This window comes from Muscardinus avellanarius, assembly GCF_963383645.1.
Source record: "Muscardinus avellanarius genome assembly, chromosome: 7".
Lineage (NCBI taxonomy): Eukaryota > Metazoa > Chordata > Mammalia > Rodentia > Gliridae > Muscardinus > Muscardinus avellanarius.
This window is the reverse complement of record NC_137793.1, coordinates 34669253-34691476: the sequence shown is the minus strand read 5'-3', so window position 1 is coordinate 34691476 and position 22224 is coordinate 34669253. Positions and strand designations below refer to the sequence as shown.

The following is a 22224-nucleotide window of genomic DNA, read 5'->3' as shown; positions in this document are numbered from 1 at the left end:
TGTGTATAGACAATAGTTCCCCATGAATTATTGTTGCAGACTGAATGAACAGACATTAAGTGCTATGTGTATCTAATTTAGTTATCCTCTTAATTTTAACCAGGGCAGCCCCATTCAAGCACCCTCAGAGTGTGTGTGTGTGTGTGTATGTGTGTGCTTTGTTGCTTTTCCTCCTGTGTGTTGATGTGACATTTCCAGAAAGGCTTCTATGTGCAGCTGAGAGACCTGGTTTCAGATGCCAGTCGAGCGTCCTCAGGCTCATTAATAATGGAGGGTCGGTCAGGAGCAGCTTTGCTGGTCTTTGTTTCCACGGTAGAGGAAGAGAGACATGGATCTTTCTGTTTTGCCCAATAACAACCATCCTGACAAATTCCTGCAGCTTGACGTGAAGTCATTAATGAGGAGCCCGGCCCTTCTGCAGACTAGCCTCGCGAGATTTCCGGGTGGAAATTACCCTGCTGCACAACACTGGCAAAACCTTGTCTACTCACAGGTAAGACCTGGGGACATGGAAATATGGGGGTGGGGGCTGCTTGCTTGCTTGCTATATGACATTTCATTATTTGTGTAAAAGAAGGGTATAGGGGACTGAGTATGAGGCAGCTCTCCCTCTTCCTGCATACCTTTCTTTAATCTCTATAAAATGTGTGAATTCTCCCACCAGTTCATTCTCCTCCAATCACTGGCCTCTCTGCCTGTCTTTGTTTTAGATTCTGCGTAGCCTTCATTTTACTCTTTCCCATCAGAATTGTATAAACCAACTGTTACATCTGCAAATAAGGCTTTGGAGGAAAAGCCTTATTTACCCTGCCTTATTACCCTGCCTCTGTCTTTCGGTGGAGCTCAAGCATAAAGCCTCGGAAGCTCCCAATGCACGGGGTTTTCAGGCCTCTGAGACTGCTGCGGGTTTGCTTCTGCCTGGCTTAGGCTAGCTCCCTTTCATTTACACAGACAATACTGAGACAGCAGAACCCTGGCAACCTAGAGATTGAAGGGGAAGACAGGGAGTCCTCCATCTTGAAAGAGGCTGGCTGTTATTTAGATACGCTTATTTTCCACAGGTGTCCGAATGGGCAAGATAACACAAATCAGATCTTTATACCTAACACAGACCTTGTTTTCTCTTTTTCTTCTTTGGCATATTTCTTTTTTTTTTCCCTGACTAAAATAGAAGAATAAAACTGTGATGAATTCCATGTGCTGGGATACAACATAAAGGCCCTGACTGTTGCACAGCGAATGGAACAAGAATAGCCTTTGTTTTAAGAAGTGGAGGCTAATGGGGTTAAGGGTTAGTCAATTTAGAAACAGGAAGAAGCATTTTATTTGAGAACAGATGTGATCGACCTACAAACCCCTGCAAGTCATTAAATCCTTTGGAGTGGTTTAAATTCCCTGAACAGAAATTTGTTTTCTTTCAAGAACAGTTGCTACTCATGAGTCTTGGTGTAAAGTGACTCCTTTGTGGTATGTTTGTGGGCTCCTTGGGACAGTTATCATGAGATCATTTAAAATCAAGCACACTCAACTGATTATGTAAGTGTTTCTTCCACCTTCAGGGTTTCAATTTATTTCCATTGAAAAGCAGCCTATTATGACAACTGGCTTTTAAAACAATTTTGCATCTATTCTTCATAATCTTCAAACTTTTTGCCTATCTATACACACTTTTTTGTTTTGTTTAGTTTTAAGTTAAATAGAAGAAATTCCTCCCTTATTTTCCTTATTGTTTAATTTATAGAATAAAATTATTCACAAGTTATTTCAAAAGATCTTAGTCCCTCTATTCTATGAAGTTTAGTCTGAGAAAACATAACCAAGCCAGGCTTAGTGCGCACGCCTCTAATTCAGTACTTGGGAGGCTGGAACAGGATGATTGTAGGTTTGAGACCAACCTCAGCAACCTAGTGAGACTGTTTCAAAACAAAAAAATAAAAATTGCTGGGGTTATATATTTTGGAGATAGAATGCTCTTGGTTCAGTCACAAGCACCACCACTAACAAGCAGGGAAGGAAGGAAGGAAGGAAGGAAGGAAGGAAGGAAGGAAGGAAGGAAGGAAAGAAGGAGAGAAGGAAGGAAGGAGGAAGGGAGGGAGAGAAACATAATCAATAAATTGTTTTGAGGTTGAAACAAATCAAATGTATATTGCTTGATACTGGAGTTGACCTATTTCCTTCATTTGGAACTTCTCAGTTTAAAACTATTAATTCCTGTTCCTAAAGCTAAAGGAAATGCAAACTTTTTTTTGTGTGTGTGTGGTACTGGGGATGAAACCCTTCTACTTCCGGGCTACACTCCCAGACCTATTTTATACTTTATTGGAAACAGGGTCTCTTAAGCCAGAGAAGCTGGCTTCAAACCTGCATGATCCTCTTGTCTCTGCCTCCCATGCACAGGAATTACAAGCATGAGCCACCACGCCTGGCGAAATGCAAACTTTTTAAAGACAATTTTCTACATGTTGCGTTGGGTCTAAATAATTATTCAAGAAAAAACAAAGGAAATGAACTTCTGCTTCATATGTCTCTGGATATGAGTGGTTGGTTAATTAAACCTTAAATAAATGTATTTTGATTACCCTTTTATTCTAAAAAGAAATGGTAAATGAAATGGTTAATGAAGGCTAATTTACTATTTGAAAAATGCTTGGAGGAATGGTAGTAAACCAAGTACAAATTCAGGTAATTAGATAGGTACGTCACAAAGTATGAGTAACAACAATTATATTCACTACTTCATAATGCAACAATAAATAATTCTTTCCTTTTTTTGGAGGTGATACTGGGGATTGAACCCTGGGGCATTCCACCTCTGAAATACATCCTCTGCCCTGTTTTATATTTTATTTTGAAACAGGGTCTTGCTAGGTTGCTGAGAATCTTGCTGCTTGCTGAGGCTTTCCTCGAACCTGTGATCCTTCTGTCTCAGCCTTCCAAGTACTGAGATTGCAAGCATGAGCCACCATGCCTGGCTCCTTGGATGGATTTTTAAACCCAGTATTAAAATATATTCATTGGGTTAAAAGGAAATGAGCATATGAAGGCTTGAAATAGTTGTAACGATACATAAAAGAAGACACTGGATATACCAGGTGCATTGAGATGTCAAGCTCATAAAACAGCAGCTGCAAATTAGTTCTTAATTTAAAATTCTCACTCCAGTGAGGAACCATTAGCCAGCGAGAAGAACATGGAATAAAGAATTAGAAACTTGGTTTCCTAGTTCAAATCCACAGTAGGCCAAATTTAGAAACAGTTATCATGGCCCTTAATCAGTCCCAGACTCAGAATTATCACTAGCAAAATTAGCATAATACTTACTTGAAATGTTTCCTTAAAAATGAGAACAAATAGGCCGGGCATGGTGGCGCGCACTTGTAATCCCCACACTTGGGAGACAGAGACAGTAGGATCACTCGAGTTCGAAGCCAGCCTCTCTGGCTTAAGAGACCCTGTTTCCAAATAAAAAAATATAAAAATAGGACTTGGAGTGTAGCCCGGAGGTAGAAGGGTTTCCAGGAACCCCAGTACCACCAAAAAAAGAAAAATGAGAACAAATAAAATATAAGGTCAAAGCCACTGGGCATGGTGGCATGCACCTGAAATCTCTGTATATGGGAGGCTGAGACAGGAGGATTGGAAGTTTGAGGACACCCTCAGCAAATAGTGAGACTCTCATCAACCTAGGAGACCCTGTTTCTAAATAGGAAATAAAATCAGGCTGGGAGTATAGCTGGAAGGTGAATCCCTCTGGGTTCAACCCCAAGTAACACACACATACACACACACACAAACACACACACACACATGCGCGCACGTGTGTAAAGTAAAAGCAATGGAGAGGCAGTTTCTTGTAAGTGAGAAAGGAACGAATAAAGTATCTATGTATTATTATTTAACAATATTCCAAAACGTATTGAAGTTAGCCTTTCATTAGAATATAGAAAACGGCAAATAATACAAATACCACTTCCATTATTTTATAGATACTGTGGCTGGAGAGGTTTGTGCGTATCAGTGGGTGGGCTGGAGACAATGGTTGGGGGAGGTACTCAGTACTTCTGTCCAGCTTGTGGCTAACCCAGACAATACATTTGTCACCTCTCACATGAAATCTACACAACCTTCAGTTGTGTCAATCTCTTGGTAACACACCCTCCAAGTACACAGTATTCGAGATGCATACTATCCCATGGAATATCAAAGGACTTAAGTGCTGCCTTCAAAATGGTGTTAATTTCTGTGGTTAAAACAGCAATCCCATTAATCCTGAATATCAGATAATACTCTTAAATATTTGTATTGGTTTTATATCAATGGCTTATCTTCTCTTTATCTAAATTACATTTCACTTTTAAAAGAAATTTCCTAAGCCATTTTTACATGAGCTAAGAAAATACTACAAAATCTAAAAAAGTAAGCACTAATATTCTGTGGCAAGTCAATAACCAGAGATATTGTCCCTGTCTTTGTAGATTCTCAAATCTCTCATGCTTTCAGGGAAAGCAAGTATTATTTGATTCCATTAGATTAATACTCGTTTGTGTGTGTGTGTGTGTGTGTGTGTGTGTGTGTGTGTGTGTGTTTCTGGGGATTGAAGCTGGGTGCATTCTACCTCTGAGCTACACCCCAAGCCCTATTTTATTTATTTGTATGTTTGTTTGAAACAGAGCCTTGCTAAGTTGTTAAGGACCTCACTAAGTTGCTGAGGCTGGCCTTGAACCTGTGATCCTTTCGTCTCAGCCTCCTAAGTACTGGGATTACAGGTGTGTGCCTCCACTCCCAGCTTGCTCCTTCTTCTTACATACGTTCACAAGAAGTCTTAATACTTAGGAGGATTGCCGAGACAGGAGAATTGCAAATTCAATACTCGCATCAACAACATAGCAAAACCTTGTTTCAAAAAGGGCTGGGGGTGTAGCTCTGAGGTAGAAAGCCCCTGGATATTTCTAGCTGTTAAAATGGTTTGGAGTATGTATCTGATGAAGGCATTTAGAATTGCATTCCAATTATTTCTACCAACTCCTTTACAAAAGGAAGTAAGAAAAGTAAAGGCTGATTTTTAAAAAATTTAAATGATAAAATTCTTTTTCAGGTACTGTGATGGTCCTTTTTATTTTCTGATTGCCAGCTGAACTTTAGAATCTTTTCAGACTAATCTCTTGGTTATTTTTTTTCCTGACTCCTGTCAGGTCAGTTTCAAAACCCAGGAGCATTCCAGAGGGACTGTGAGCTGGAGCAAAGGGCCGAGGGTGTGATGCGGCTCCCCCTCATCTCTAGACCAGGTCATTTACTGGGCCACTTCCTCCTCACGTTCTTCACTTGTCTTCAGTCCTGTAGCTCTCATTCCCTTTTAAAAGCTAATGTCTTTCTTTCTATAGTATTTTATATACACACAAACATATATGTATATATGTTTTTCCTTTTCTGCGGTACTGGGGATAGAACCCAGGGGCATTCTACCTCTGAGCTACGCCCCAGCCCTATTATTTAGGCTTTATTTTTGAAATAGGGTCTCACTGAGTTGCAAAGGGCCTCACTAAGTAGCTGAGGCTGGTGGAAAATGGATATCCTCCAGTCTCCGCCTCCCAAATGCTGGGATCACAAGTGTGTGCCACCACACCCAGCTTATATGTATTTCTTAAGAGTCCCTGAACACATATGTCATGCCTTCTCTAAGAATGTCTCTATTCCCAAACTTCTATTTACTATTTTTAAACAGCCCTCACATACAATAGTCTCCTGTCGTTAATGTTATATTAAGGGCAGGTTATGGGACTTTGTATGTTTATAAATTTGTCTCTTAAGAAGTAGATCATGAGCACATCATGTTGCTCATGGTTTCACTTGAACATAGCAGAACGTGATTTGTCAAGTTACATACACAAAATCTATGTGACTCACAAAAATCCTAGTAATATCAGGGAACTGGCCTTTAAATAGTACAATTGCTCTTACCCCTCTGCTACAGGAGGAGACCCAGAGGCCTCTTGAATTTAAGTTTGTTACAATACTACTTGGAGAACTCCAGAACCCTGCTCACCTTAGGAGAAGGCTGGGGATAAAGTTTAAGAGAGGACTGGGCCATATCACAGATGGTCTTGGGGTTTTACCTAAGGTTTTAAATTTTATCCTGAAAATTTCAAGGGGTGGGTGGAAGGAAAATTTTAGGCAAGAAAATCATGCGATTAAATCTGTGATTTAAAGATTGTAAAGATAAACATTCTGGGAATTTGGGAAATGGAATTACTGGGGTCAGTAGAGAGCTGGTATTGAAAAAGTTCATCTACAAGACCATGCATGAAGTACAAACAAAATGCCTTGTTTGCATTATAATTATGATAAGGATTATGCTCCGTGTAGCTCAGAATGGGGGAAATGGAAACCTGTATGAGCTTGATCCTCCTTGTCCAAAAGCATGAGGCATCTGTCCACTTTTCAGTTCTTCATATAGCCTTCAATTCACTTTGATCTTGTAATTCTCTGCAGATAAATTTTACGTATAGTTCACTTAGAAAAGTTTTTCTTGAGAATGATTTTTTAATCTGTTTATTTGTTGTTGATGTTTGTGGTGCTAGTGATGGAGCCCAGGGCCTTTAGCTAGTCAATTGTTCCACCACTGGACCACACTCCCAGCTCTGAGAATGGTATTTTTTTTTTTTTTTTTCCGGCGGTACTGGGTTGGAACCCAGGGGCCTTCTACCTCCGGGCTATACTTCCAGACCTATTTTATATTTTATTTTAGAAACAGAGTCTCTTAAGCCAGTTAAGGCTGGATTCGAACCTGCGCAATCCTCCTGTCTTCACCTCCCAAGCGCAGGGATTACAAGCATGCGCCACCATGCCTGGAAGAATGGTACCTTTTAAATTGTGTTTATAATAAACACTTGGATATGTTGTTGACTGTTACATACCGACTTTCAGTCCAGGAAATGTATTATTATCTTTTGTCTTTTGTTTGTTTGTCTGTTTGTTGTGGGTATTTTCTTTCAGTACCAGGGATTGAACCCAGAGGTATTCTACCTCCAAGCTACACCTCCAGCTTTATTTTTAACTCTTTATTTTGAAACAAGGTCTCACTAAGTTGCAGAAGGCCTTACTAAGCAGCTGAGGCTGGCTGCGAACCCTCAATCTGATCCCCTGTCTCAGCCTCCCAAGTACTGGGATTAAAAGCATGCTTCCCGGGGGGGGGGGGGGGGGCACGCTTGTAATCCCCGCGCTTGGGAGGCGGAGAAAGGAGGATCGCACAGGTTCAAAGCCAGCCGTGCTGGCTTAAGAGACCCTGTTTCCAAATTAAAAAAAAAAAGTATAAAAATAGGTCTGGGAGTGTAGCCCAGAGGTAGAAGGGCTTCCAGGAACCCCAGTACCACCAAAAACAAAAAACAAAAAAGCATGCTTCACCACGCCCAGCTTTTGTTGTGGTTTTTTTTTTTTTTTTTGTCTGTTGTTCCTGTAGATTATCATGTCATCTGCTCCTTTACTTTGTTATTTATAAACATCTCTTTTCCTTGTTTTTATATCTTATTGCATTGCTTTGAGCTTCCACTACAACATTATATCAATATTGTGACTACTAGCATCCTTGTAGTAATTCTAAACCTAAAAGAAACACTTCCCATATTTCACCATTAAGTAAAGTGTGTCCTGGAAATTTTTGACACATTCATTTAATTAGCTTAAGAAAATACTATTTGTAGTTTGCTAAGGGAATGGTCTTTAACTGGTTTTGAATAGTTCCAAAATCTTTTTCTGAACTGCTGCAAAATTCTACATTTTCTCTCTTTCAATATGGTGAATTTCATTAATATTTGGCAGGTGTGTAATCCCAGTACTTGGAAGGCTGTGACTTCCATCAGGAGACAGGAAGATCCCAGGGTCAAGGACAGTCTCAGCAGCTTAGGAAAACAACTGTTTCCAAAGAAAGAATAAAAATTGCTGGGGAGGGGTAAAGGTGGCTCAGAGGTAGAATGACCCTGGGCTCAATCCCCAGTACTGCAAATATACATATATTTTGTAATACTTTATTTTGCATATTTATTTGTTATATACATATTATATATTTGTTGTATTCAAATATATATTAAAATACATATTTAAATGTATTTGTACTACAAATATATATATATACATATATATGAATACATATATATGACCCTGGGATTGAGCCCAGGGTCATTCTACCTCTGAGCCACATTCCCACTCCCCAGCCATTTTTATTCTTTCTTTGGAAACAGGGTTTTCCTAAACTGCTGAGACTGTCCTTGACCCTGGGATCTTCCTGTCTCCTAAAGGAAGTCATAGCCTTCCAAGTACTGGGATTACACACCTGGCAAATATTAATGAAATTCACCACATATATATTCATATACTAAGATCTTACTATCTTTCTGATAAAATATCCCTCTCCGAAGTAAACCTATCTAAGACTGGTATGTTTCATATATTTTAGGATTTGGTTGAGAAATATTTTATTTATGACTTTTTGCATTTATGTTTATGAGAAATTGGCTTAGAATTCTCTTTTAATATTCACTGCTGCCATCTCAACTTTATATCAACCTTATAAAATGAGTTGTGGATTGTTTCTTGTTTTCCAAGTTTTTGGAAGACTTGAACAAAGATAGAAATTACTTGTTTTGAGAATAGCAGAACTTGAATATAAAACTCTTTGCTCTGTTTTTCTTAAGTTGCAGGGGAGTCTATATCAACAAGTCATATTATCACTGGCTTATTACTATTTTCTATTTTTCTTAATTAAGGTTAATTGATCAAAAGTTTTATTATGTGGAAAGTTGCCCAATTGTGTATAATTTTTTAAAGTTGCTCAGATTATTTTTATTTTCCTACTGTTTCTCCTCTTCATCCTCTTCCACCTCCTCCTCCTCCTCCTCCTCCTCCTCCTCCTCCTCCTTCTCCTCCTCCTCCTTTTCCTCCTCCTCCTTCTCCTCCTCCTCCTCCTCCTCCTCCTCCTCCTCCTTCTCCTCCTCCTCCTCCTCCTCCTCCTCCTCCTTCTCCTCGTCCTCCTTCTCCTCCTCCTCTTCCTCCTCCTCCTCCTCCTCCTTCTTCTTCTTCCATCTTCTCCTTCTCCTTCTCCTCCTTCTCTCTCTCATTCTCTCTCTTTTGCTCCCCGCTTTCTCTCTCAAGATGCTTAGAATCAACAGCATGCTATGCAAGCACTCTAGTGCTGCTCTATATCCCTAAGCCCTATTGTTTCTTAATCTCTGCTATGTCTCTTCTTATGTTCCTGGCATATCCTAATTTAGTGGATTTGTGTCTTTACTATTTTTCCCTAATCAATATCATCAGAGATGACTTTAATCTGTTTAGCATTTTCAAAGAAATTGCTTTCCATTCTGTATGTGAGGAGTTTTTTTTTCTTTTTATTGATTTCTGCTTCTTTATTATTTCATCTTGACTATTGTGTTAGGTTTAATATATTTAAGCATTTAAATTGAATGTTGATAGCTCATTAATTTTCTCATTCCCCTTTTATAATACAGGAATATATATATTTTCAAAATAACATTTCAGCTTCAGAGAATGATATTTTAATGTAGTATTTTTTTCATTTTAATTCTAAGATTTTTTTTTGTGTGTGTGTGTGGTATTGGGGTTCCTAGAAACCCTTCTACTTCCAGGCTACACTCCCAGACTTATTTAAATTTTTTTATTTGGAAACAAGGCCTCTTAAGCCAGCAAGGCTGGCTTCGAACCTGTAGGATCCTCCTGTCTCCTCCTTCCAAGGGTGGGGATTACAAGCATGCACCAGCACACCTGGCAATTCTATGTTAATTTTTCAAATATCCTTTAGTATACCTTTGAAATGTATTTTTTAGTGTCTACAAAATTTGTTATTTTAATTTACCTTCTTGATGATTTATAGATTTAAAACTAAATTGTCTATAGTTGAAGAAAATCATCCATATAATACTGAGTTTCTGTAAGTTCTTTTAGAATCTAATACATTATCATGTTATCAATTTAAAAAAAAATTTTAGTTTTAGTATATTGTTAAAAATTAAATATTTTCACTTAGTTCATAAACATATCTGCATGTATCACTTGATCAACCTGCTAATTTTATTGTCTAAATCATCATTATCACTAATAGTTATTTTGTATACTTGGTATAAATCACATGTATACATTTATCATAGTTTAAGTTTTGCCTTATAAATGCTAAGACTTTTTTATTAGATGCATACAAATTTTAAGTTATTTTACTAATGATGTCTACTTTTTTGTTTTCTAGCAACTCTTTCTGCACCTAAGTCTATTTTCATGTATTTATTTCATTTCCTGTATATAATATATATATATATATATATATATATATATACACATACACATGAGCAAAGAGAGAGAAGTTTTTTTTCAGTCTAAGTTATACTCTAGAAACAAATTTTTAGTAATTTAACACAAAATGAAACATACCTCTTATTCATACCAGGCTTAATGTCGGTGATACAGATGTTCTAAGAGACTTATTTCAGGTAGAATTTAAATCCTTTCCTCCTGAGGCTTTATAATATCAGAATCTCTATTAGAAAGGAAAAGAAGAGAGATCTTGCCAGATCTTGCCAGGGATGTTAGTGGTAAACTTGAGTTTCATTAGTCACATGTCCCAGTCCAACTGTTGGGTGTTCTTGAAGAAGAAAGAAAGACTTATGCTGAGTATCTATTTAGGTTCTACCATCATCTCATTCTATTAAATATATAAACAGCATATTTATGTGTAACAATAAATAAGATACCTCATATATCTTAAATGTGTATATATGTGTGTAGATATATTTTATTTGGAAACAGGGTCTCTTAAGCCAGAAAGGCTGGCTTCGAACCTGTGAGATCCTCCTGTCTCCAACTCCCAAGCACGGGGATTACAAACATGCACCACCACGCTGGGCTTACTTTTTTCTTTTCTTTTTTTTTCACCAAGAGGAGAAGCAATTTTATTTTATTTTATTTATTTTTATTTTTTGTGGCAATTATTTATTATTTTTTTGTAATCATACATCACTTTGGAATACAAGACTTGAGAGAACATACAAGCACATATCATCCAATAAGCCCTCATCCAATCCCATCCCATTCCCTCCTCCTCCCTCAATCCCATGCTTAATTGGTGATTATCTTTGATATAATTGTTTACGCACCTCATGAGTTTTAAAGAGATTCCATCCTCCCCCATCCTCTCCCCTCTGATTGGTCACCTTAATTGCTTCTCAATAGGGCCCTTTCTACTACTTGACCTCCTCCTGTTACCCCTTTCCTCCTAGTTCTTGCTAATTAGGGGAAGCATCTGGATTTTATTTTCTGTGCTATTTCTCTTTGCATGCTGCATTGAAGTTCCAATCCCATTCTTGATGGCCCCAGTAGTGGCCTGGCCACCCGGAGGACTCTGATCCCGACTTCGCTGGTTCCAGCACCAGCCTTGCCTCATGGGAGACCCTGATTCTGGCCTTGCTGGCCCCTGCACCGAACTAACCCCTCGGCTGGCTCCTCTCCTGGCCTCAGAGGCCCCAGCACTGGCCTAGCCTCACAACAGGCTCCGATCCCGGCCTTGCTGGCCCTGGCACCGGCCTAACCCCTTGGCAGGCTCCTGTCCTGGTCTCACAAGTCCGAGCTCCATCCTTGCCTCACAGCAGTTTCCGATCCTGGCCTTGCTGGCCCTGGCATCGGCCTTACCCCTTGGCAGAGTTCAATCCTGGCCTCATAGTTCCCAGTATCGGTCTTGCCTCACGACCGGCTTCAATCCTGACCTTGCTGGCCCCGGCACCAGACTAATCCCTCGGCTGGCACCGATCCCTGCCTCGGAGGCCTCAGTAGCGGCCTTGCCTCATGACAGGCTCTGATCCCAGCCTTGTTAGCCCTACTTTTTTCTTTTTAAAAATAGTTTTAGCTGGCCAAACGTGGTGGCACATACCTATAATCCCAGTACTTGAGAGAATGAAACAGGAGGACTGCAGATTTGAGACAAGCCTCAGCAACTTAGACTCTCAACAACCTAGTGAGACTCTGTTTCAAAACAAAACACTTTGAAAAAGGCTGGGAGTGCAGCTTGAAGGTAGGATGCCCCTGGATTCTCGGTAACACGCCCCCCCCCCCCACACACACACAAATTAGCCAGGTGTAGTGGTGTGTGCCTCTAATTCTAGTACTTGGGCAATTGAGACTGAAGGATCACAGGTTCAAGACCAACTCCAATAACTTAAAGAGGCCCTCATGAACTTAGTGAGGCCCTATTTCCAAATAAAAAATAAAATAGTAGGGTGTATCTCAGAGGTAGAATGGCTCTGGGTTTAATCCCCAGGACCACAGGGGGAAAAAATGTATGGTTTTAGTGTTTGAGGTCTGTAATCAGATTATTAAAACTAGAAAGCATCACATCTCTAGACTTTCACCACTCTTTCATTTCTTCTTATAAACTTCTCTGTTATTTTTCTAATCTCATTGCTTTCTTATATTAACACCAATGCTCTAATTCTGGTAATAAGTGTATGTAAATGCTCTGATTAACTACAAGGATCACTCCTGAGGTTATAGATGATGACCCTCCACCTTGCCACAGGAAATCCTAAAGCCAAATTCTGTGTCTTATGAATAACCGTCACTCCAGTCTTATACGCGTCTACCCCCTTCCCCTCTTGACTGCCAGGCCGACATCACACGATGGTGGCATTGCAAGCTCTCAGCTCCTGGGTTGGTGAAGGTAGGCTAGTCTACCCTGTGATGACAAGATTATCAGTAACTAAAATTGTTTTTTCTTGCTCCTGAAGTCTGAGGAAGAGAAAACTGGTTTTGGGGGGATGCTTTTTTCTAAGCAGTGACCCAGGGACTCAAATTTCAACTTGTTTCATTTTATTTTTCTCTGTCATCTCCGAACTCTTGCTTATGGACACACACACACACACACACACACACACACACACACACACACACACACGAAAGAAGGGAGAAAAGCTGAGTAAAAAATTATTTCAGAAATCAGACTTGGAAATTGGCTCTATGACTTTTGTCTACAGCTATTGGCTCCAATCTAATTTTTCAACAAAGGAGGCATCCTACATGCTCAGGAAGAGGAAACACTGAGCCTTTAGGCTGTCGGCACCACTTCTGGCTCTCCTTGTTTATATTTGCCTACTATATTTTTTACATTCTTTCTCTCTTATACTTTTTGAGTTGCTGTACTTTAGACATTTCTTTAGTAAATATTATTATTTGAATTTATATTTTGAAAATCTGATCTGGCAATATCTGGTACTTCAGTAAAGAACTTAGCCCATTTGCATTTCATGTGGTTATTTATAATTTTTTTCTTTTCTTATACTTCTATTTTTTGGTTTGATTTTTCTAGTCTTCTTAAAGATGAATCAACTTGCCATTAGCTTTTTTCCTATCACAGTAGTGATTTGCAAGGTATATGTTCTCTATGTTTAGTGCTATCTCTGTCCCCTCAGTGAAATGATTTCTTAAAAATCCCTAGTTAAAAACATCTGTGTTAACTAATTGCCCTCCGCTATTTTAGTTTGCTTTATTTATTTATTTATTTAATATTGGGGATTCAACCCAGAAGCATTCTACAAGCTACACCCCAGCCTGGCTTTATTTCTTATTTAAATACAAGATCTCACTAGGTTGCTGAAAGTTTCACTCAATTGCTAAGGCTGACTTTAAACCTGCAATCCTCCTGTCTCAGCCTTCTGAGCACTGGAATTACAAGAGTGTGCCACCACACTCAGCTCTAGTTTGCCTTATTTATTTATCTATTTTTTGGTGGTACTGGGGGGTAGAACCCAGAGGCTTTCTATCTCTGGCTATACTTCCAGACCTATTTTCTATTTTATTTGGAAACAGGGTCTCACCAAGTTGCTGAAAGCCTCACTAAGAATCTGAGGCTGACTTTGAACCTGTGCAATCCTCCTTCTCAGCCTCCCATGTGCAGGGATTACAAGTGTGTACCACCATGCCCGGCCTTAGTTTGCCTTATTTTAAAACTCACAGATTATTATTTTTATTTAATATACACTTATCAATTTTTCTCCTTTATCTCAAAATTTCTTAGCATTTTTTGTGTCTTTCATTATTTTTTTTTTGGTGGTATTGGGGTTCCTGGAAACCCTTCTATCTCCAGGCTACACTCCCAGACCTATTTTATATTTTTATTTGGAAACAGGGTCTCTTAAGCCAGCGAGGCTGGCTTCGAACCTACGCAATCCTCCTGTTTCTGCCTCCTAAGCACAGGGATTACAAGCGTGCGCCACCACACCCGGCTCATTTTTGTGTCTTAATCATTCATTCTATTACTACATTTCTTCTTCCTGAAGTATATTTTAGAAGGTATTTCAATAATGGTCTATTGATTATTTTTAGTTTTTGTTTGCCTGATACATTTTCTATCACATTATCTTCATTAAATGATATTTTATTGGCACATTAAAAGGTATAATGATTAAAGTACATAAGGAATAAATGGACAAAGTACTGGTTTAATATGGAAGAATCTAGTTAAAGTTTTGAAGTGTTACTTTCCCTAAATAACTATTTTAAAGTGACATTTATTTTAGAATTTATTTGATTAAAATAATGGAATTGCTGCTGAATTCTCCTCTGGTAGATGTAGTCTTTTTAGAATGTGGAGTAGCATAGAAAGTTGGTGTTAGATACATACTTTTTATTTTCTTATAGTCACTTGAGAAAAGTTAGTAAAATACAGATATACATCAACCATAATTAATATATTTATCCTTCCATCAAATATTATTATTCAAGGGGCTCACACAGTCTAGATAAGCACTCAACCATTGAGCTATATCCCCAGCCCTTTTTATTTTTCCTTTTGAGACAAGGTCTTGCAAACTTGCCCAGGCTGGCCTCAAACTTGTGAGCCTCCTGCTTCAGCCTCCTGAGTAAATTCCAGGTGTGTACAAGTGTGTCCAACTTTCGACAAACTCTAAATAAATTTAAACTGCTACTTCCCTTGATATGTCTTTCACACATATTATTGACAGGCTGAGTAAAAATAAATGATATTTTATTCTAAAATAAACCTCAAAACTTTGATGAATATAATCAAGAAATGAGATTCAAATGTTCTTTTAGAATATATCTCTGTATATCTGATTATTTTGCTATGTTTTATATATGAGGGTTTTTAAGTTTCTGTACATGTCATAATTATGTAATTTTTTTCATGAGCTTCCAAATTTGTTTCCCTCATTTATAGAGATTTTTTTACTTAACAAGCTCTAGGAAAAGCCTATCAGGCAAGAAACCTAACAAAGCCAATTTGTCAATGCCAGAAGAATTATTCCTCTTTAAAAATGATCAAAGATGTCTAAGCTTGAAGGAAAAAAATCAAGTCAGAATTATACTAAGCCAAAACAATCTAAATTTCTTATCAAATTGTTCTTTGGTTGGTTCAAAAACATTACTTATGAAGCCATTCATTTCTAAGATAAATGCCATGTCAAGACAGTTTATTTTATTGCATAGTTTGGTCTTATTGAATATAAATTGACTTTGAACAAAACAAGAATCTATTAAAGTCAGGCAGGATCTCCAAGTTGATCTCTAAGTATGTGAAAAATGTATGGATTAAGAAAGTTAGAGAAACCCAACACCAAAGAGATTATGAACGGTTTTATCTAGATGACTTTTTTCTTTGCCTACCAGCAATTGTAGAAAGAAATTATATGCAAAACTAGTTTATACCTTTGCTTATATAAATATATATTTAATATGACCTGTGTACCTACTAGATACTAAGGGCATCAGGGTACTGATTGTCATAAATATAACTCAAAAGAATATTATTGCTATCAGACTCTCTCTCTCTTTAGGAAGGAATATGTGAGATCCATTTATTAAAACATAGCTATAAATTAAGAAAAAGGGTAACCATTTTTGAGTTAAATCTAAGTTACCTGAAAGTTAACTTATGTGAGATTTCTTTCCCTTGGTGCTCCATAATAAATAAAGCATTACTCTATAATCTTTATTGTCTTAACTCAGTTTATATTTGGAGAATGAATAAATTTTCATTAAAAAAATCCTAGTCATAATCTTTGCAGTCCTAACGGGGGGAAAAAGCTAAAGCAAAGTAAAATTCTGAATGTCAAGCGAGATACAGAAAATCAGGCATTGTAGGTTCAATTTATTCAAAATATAAGGCGAGTCCAAATTAACCATACTCTTAGAATTGTGAATGCTACTTCTCCTTGGACAGAGGGAGGGTAGAGACTGAAAAGAAGCCTGACCCATACTGATAATGCCCTGTTCCTTGGTCTGGGTGTAGAATTGGGCTTATTGTGTTTGTGAAAATTTGACACATGTGCACTCTTCTATATGCATATTGTACTTCAATTAAAACATTTTTTTTCTTTTTTCTTCAACATCCAAAAGTCAGTATTTGAGCCCTCTAATATGTGGTCAGTGCACACATAGCTGAATACAGTGTACTTAGCCCAGTCCTCAAAGCTGTCTGAAATAGGAGCCAATAGAGTATCTGAGATGGCCCAGGCATGTCTATCAAATGTTTTTTAATCTTGACTTTGTTGGATGAACACAGCAATGTTAAATATTTTTATTAGTTATGGAATGCACACCTAGAGAGAAGTGAAATGTCATTATTTCACAATGGAAGTTAGCTGGAGAAGTTGGCCTTGTTCAAAATTCCCTTAGATGAACTAAAGAACGACATCCATTCCATGTGGTTGCAATATTTAAATGAATGTTAAGGCAGAACAAGATCTCATGCAAAGAAAGAGCTCAATTAATAATAAGATCCTAGGTCTTCATAGATACTAGATTTGTTTTCTCGGTCATTTTCCTAATCTGTTGGGATTAGGCTACAGTTGTCTTAATTGCATGCTCTACCATCAGAAGGCCCATTTGTAAGAGAAGCCTTGTCTCTTTGCCTTTCTCCAGAGAGAAAGAAGGAATATTGCTGCTCCAAGAATTAAGGGATCCAGCGGGGAGGGCTCTGGCTCTGCCGATAGCCCTCCACCATCTATGTCTTCAATTATGAAGAACAATCCTCTATATGGCGACCTAAGTTTGGAGGAAGCTATGGAAGAAAGAAAAAACAACCCTTCGTGGACCGTTGAGGAATATGACAAGCATTCCGTGAACACAAACCTTTCTGGACATCTGAAGGTATTTAAGACTGAGAGTCACTTCTTCAGTTGATGAGGCAGATCAGTTAAATAATCCTTAAAGAACGTGTTATTGAAATCACAGGCACTCCTTGCTAGACAGAAAATCTCCAGACTTGAGATCACTTTGGCCTTTGGCTTTTTCTCTCTCTCCTCCTGTATTGGTTTATTTCTTTTGAGTTTCACAATATCAGCAGGTACTGGCATCTGTAGGATGTAAAAAGGAAAAAAAAATAACAGAGAACAAAATTTTTCCAGAAACATTAAAGGGTTTTGAAAATTACTTTGTAAAATTACATGTTTTCCCCTAGTTTGTAACCATTTATGTTCATGAACATTTAAGAACTGATTTAAAAATATTAAGTCTTTGTTTTGGGTGGGCCCTATGAATGAAGTTGTGAAGAAAGATCATTTTATTTCAAGCCCACCCAATGATTTAAGATTACAGATTTACATTTTGATCATTTTCCTGTGTCTCAGTAACAAAACAAAACAAAAACATTTCGACACGAGAAAAATATGCAATGAACTCATTCACCCAGCTAAAACCCTACTTAGATTTTCTTTCTTTTTTTCCTCCCCTGATGTCACCAACACATAGAAGACCTAGAAATACCTGAAGAGCCGAGAGGGGGGCTTTTGTTTTCTGAAGGGACCGAATTCCTTACCAGCCTTGGCTTGCCGGTACCTGCTTTGGCCACCAAGGCCTGACATTTTCCAAGTACCCTTCATTTAAAAATGTGTATTTGTTCCAAGTCTTGTGCTGTAAGCACCTAAGGACTTTCTTCTTTTGAAGGGGACAGTATTGTGTCACCTTCAATCCTACCCATAGTTTTGAAATTTTGAACAGGCATTCCTTGAAATAAGTTTATGGTCCAGAATCTCTGGCTTGTCTTAATCTAGTAGATTGAATGTGTCTTCTCCTCAGTGTACCCTCTTTCTAAGAAGTTCCCCAAACAGATACTCCCCTAAGCAACTACAGTCATGCATTTCTTGTTCTTTTATATTTTTTTTTCTTTCTTTTCAATCTGTGTTTCTTATATGGAGGCTTAATATCAGGATTTTAAGTCTACTGTTAGAAAAAATGCACTGATTTATTTCACAAACTTTCAGACATTTATTGGCCACATGTTAGAGCCTCTTCCCTTGCCTTGGCTGTTGACATGCACAACAACGAAACTGTAGACATGCATTTTATGTCCCTGCCCTCAAAAAGCTCATTTAAATGACCAAATTAACAAACACTATGAAACACAGATACAGGAAGATGACTATAATAGCCATAGGAAATGCTAAAAAGATTCAGAAGAGGAAAAATCACCTCTGATTTTAAAAACACTTTGTGACAAAGTTAATTTATGATGAGACTGAAGGACATGTGGAATTCCAAGGGCTGTAGATGGTTTTCACTGGCAGAGAAGCTCTTCTGACGGGAGCAGCAAGAACCAAGGCAGAAACGCGGCAGAGAGAGAATTTATGAAAACAGCAAGGAGTCCAATTTTGCTCTAGCTATAGTACAAAATGGTGTTAAATAAAGCCAAGGAACAAGGACAAAAATAAAATATTTGAGAGGAGAGGTTGAGGGGATGGGAAGAGGCATTTAGGGATAAGAATAGCGTGTAGAATAGAGCTGACTGTTACAGAGAACAGTTAAGTGGCATCCATTTCAAAAAGCTAGAAGAGAAGGTTTCGAATGTTTTCATCTGTAAAGAAATGAGAAGTGTTTGAGAAGACAGATGTGTTTAACCCGATTTAAATATTACACTTGTTAATGTACCAGTTAAAGAAATTAATTTTTAAATGCTTGGATGTTAGACTAAGGAAACTGAAGATCATTGGCAATGAAGAATATTTTGTAAATTGAACAACTATGTGAGTTACCTTTAGAAAGATGGAACATAATTTGAATGGGTACGTTGTTTTCCTGAAACCATCGCCTGCCCCCACCCTACCTGGCTACTGACCGCCTCATGCTCTTCTACAGAGCTAACTTCTTGACAGAAGCTGCTGGAAGCCATAGTTCCTGTGTACATTAGAATTTCTCCGTATGCCTCATTCAACCAACTTCTTGCGTCACCATTTCTATCTGTAGCTCATACTTAGCGAACAGAACCCTTAACTTGTTTCCTGAGTCCTTGACACCATTTACGGGCTGTGCAGGTGTCTGAGGCTATTTTCCTACTCTATATTTCCTACTCTATATTTCCTACTCTATATTTCCTGCTCTATATTTTTCAGAAAAGAGAAAATAAATCTCAGGTTTAAATGCCAAAGCAAGCTAGAAGCAGAATGCAAGGGAGAATGATCTTCATTATGGAAGCTTTTAGTAGTGAACAGATACATTAAACTCAATAGCAAAATGCAGTCCCCTGATTAGGACACAAACAAGAAGAAAGATAAAAGGAAGGTAGACAGAGATTTTATAAATCAATATTGTTCTGCATGAGTCATTCAGATTTTATTATAACATTTGAGTATTTCTAAGACCAAGGACTTCAAACCAATACCACCGTAGTGGAAGAATTAGATTACCTTTGCCAAATCCATCCAGCTCCCCTGGTACGTGCACATTTCCCTGAGTGCCTTGCACCCATGAGTCAACTAGATCAGTGAACCCTGAGGCTGATGCTTCCAGCTGACTTTGAGTCCACTGAAACTGGAGAGGCAACAAGAGGTGGGCAGCCTGCTTCAGGCTCTTGCAAGCATCTGGGCGAGAAATCATGAAACTTCATGAAAGCAGCGATTCAGCATTCCTTGTAAGCATGCTGTGTGCCTATTAGCTGTCAGGCATAGCCCTTGAATCAGTTGCACTGAAACACAGCAGGAAATTATAGAAAATGTATTTTTTTTTAAATGTATGGACAGTGGAATTTACGAGCAATTTAGAGTAGGCTGACTTGAAGATAATTCTCTGGAACTAAAAAAAAAAAAAAAAAAAATGAAGCTAGTGAAACAGAGACGTGGGAAGTAGGAACTGATGTGAGGAGGGATGTTCTTGGTCTTTTTTTTAAGGCGTTCAAACAGTGCCAAGCTTCCGCGTGGTAAATGTGCTGCGACCCTCTACCAGGAAGACCGACAAGTTGAGAATCATGAAGGGGATTTTTGACAATTAATCTTATACTCCTTGCATGGAAGCCAGCTTCTAAACTTACTAAACATGTGTATGCCTGACATGCAGACAAAAGTCAAACCTCTACAGGGTCACTTAAAGCAGGGAATTTTGATTCTGTTTCAACTCACTAACCTGATTTACACGCACTATTTATAAGATGTTAAGAAATAAAAACTTGGCTAAAAGATAACAGAACCACAGTGGTGTTGCCGAATTTCCAGTGTGGGCAATTTATACTAAAGACCTTGTGCGGGCCTCCTAATGAATTCCAGCCTGTGAATGAATGACAGGCTCCCTGGCCACTGGGAGACGTACCGGGCACGTGTGTGCTATTCGGGGAAGCCTCGCCTTTCTCATTTAAGTGTCTGTAATACTTAAGCCAGGACAGTGGGAACATGGGCCTTCAGGACCTCTGACGGTGTCTTGTCCGGCAATCTTAGTCTGTAACACGGCTTGCTGATTGATGATATCCTCTATATCCTTGCAGGAAAATCCTAATGACCTACGATTTTGGTTGGGAGATATGTACACACCAGGCTTTGACACCTTACTGAAAAAGAAAAAGAAGCGTGATAAGCGATCAAAATTATGTCACATGGGCCTAATTCTAATGCTGGTCGCTTCCATCTTGGTTACCATAGTGACTATCAGCAGTCTTTTCACCTAAAGGAGCAGCTACAAGCAGAGCCACTTCAGATCTCTTCAAAAGCTTTCTAAACATTTGCGGAAAAACATACTCATGCAGTATGAATATATTGTTGACTGTGCGATTAAATGTAACTTTCCTGTAGAATGTGAATGTCGTTTGTGACATACTGGCTTCTCTGCTTTGTTCTGTGAAACCTGTGTGTGAATGCCAGCCTGTGCTTTGTCCTTAGGACAGCAGGGATCTGAAGATTGCAACCAGAGAAAAGTTACTGTATACAACCAAAATTAATCGTTATTCTAGAGAGTAAAGCATTGATTGTCAGCAGATTTGTCTCAGTACTTGAACTGTATTTGCCTTGATTTTTAGATATTTTTAATACCTCTCTTCCTTAGCCTCCTATATGTATGAGAAAAGTTTTAAGCAGATGTTTAAAATTTAAAAAGGCAGGAAGTTTCGTTCAAACTTATTTTTATTTTCCCAGTAATCCTTTATAATACCCCAATTTCATGTTGCAATTCCAGTGCAACTAAACCTGGACAGGCCATAGTTATATAATTATTAGGATTTAGATCCAATCTATCCAGTTGTGTTTATTAATTGATTCTAATTGGCTAGTGTGAACCAGAGGCAGTCAGTGGGTGTTTATTACCAGCCATGGCCTAGCTGTGTATGTATATATGTGTGTGGGGGGTCTAAAAAAGCAAAAGAAATACTGCCCCCCCAAAAAAGAGAGTTTGAATTCTCACCATGCAAATCTTGCCTGAGCATGATATTCTGTTGAATAAGGAATGAAACTACTTCCCCTACAGAGACAGCCTGAGGACCAAATAGGAAGCATCAGAGCAGTACCCAGCTTCTAACGTGCGGTTGCTTAGTTGATAACAATTGCCATTACTATTCTGTGCTAGCTACCTGGCAGCCCCAGCTCGCCATCACCTGCGAGATCCTTGAAGATAAGATTCTGGATGCAGATAGAAAATCAAGTTGCCATCTTGCCCTTCCTCTTTAGAACACCCTTGCTTAGGGCTCATCCACTTCCACCTTGCTGTCATTAACACCTCACCCTAAAGCTATCTGTGTGTAAAAGAGAAGAGGAACGTGGCCCTCTTCCTATTAGATAAAGTCAGCTTTTGTCCTCTGATATTGCCATATTACATTGTTGTATTTCTCTTAAAGATACTTGAAATAAGGCACATTAAATTACAGCTTTACTGGTCAATAAAATTATTGTGCACACACACAAAATGGTCTTGTCTTTGTAGTCCCTGGCTTTTTAATTTCTCCTCTCCTCTCCATTCTAGTCTAAT

General features: G+C 38.4%; 1 protein-coding gene across 1 annotated transcript; it reads left to right on the top strand.

Moving 5' to 3' along the window:
- Positions 1-328: 328 nt before the first annotated feature.
- MINAR2 (membrane integral NOTCH2 associated receptor 2) lies at positions 329-20935 on the top strand (the record flags this gene model as incomplete). Its single annotated transcript, XM_080699408.1, has 3 exons — positions 329-493; positions 16930-17157; positions 20756-20935. The coding sequence occupies 3 exons, from the start codon at positions 329-331 to the stop codon at positions 20933-20935; spliced, it is 573 nt and encodes a 190-aa protein (XP_080555534.1).
- Between the last annotated feature and the right edge of the window lie 1289 nt (positions 20936-22224).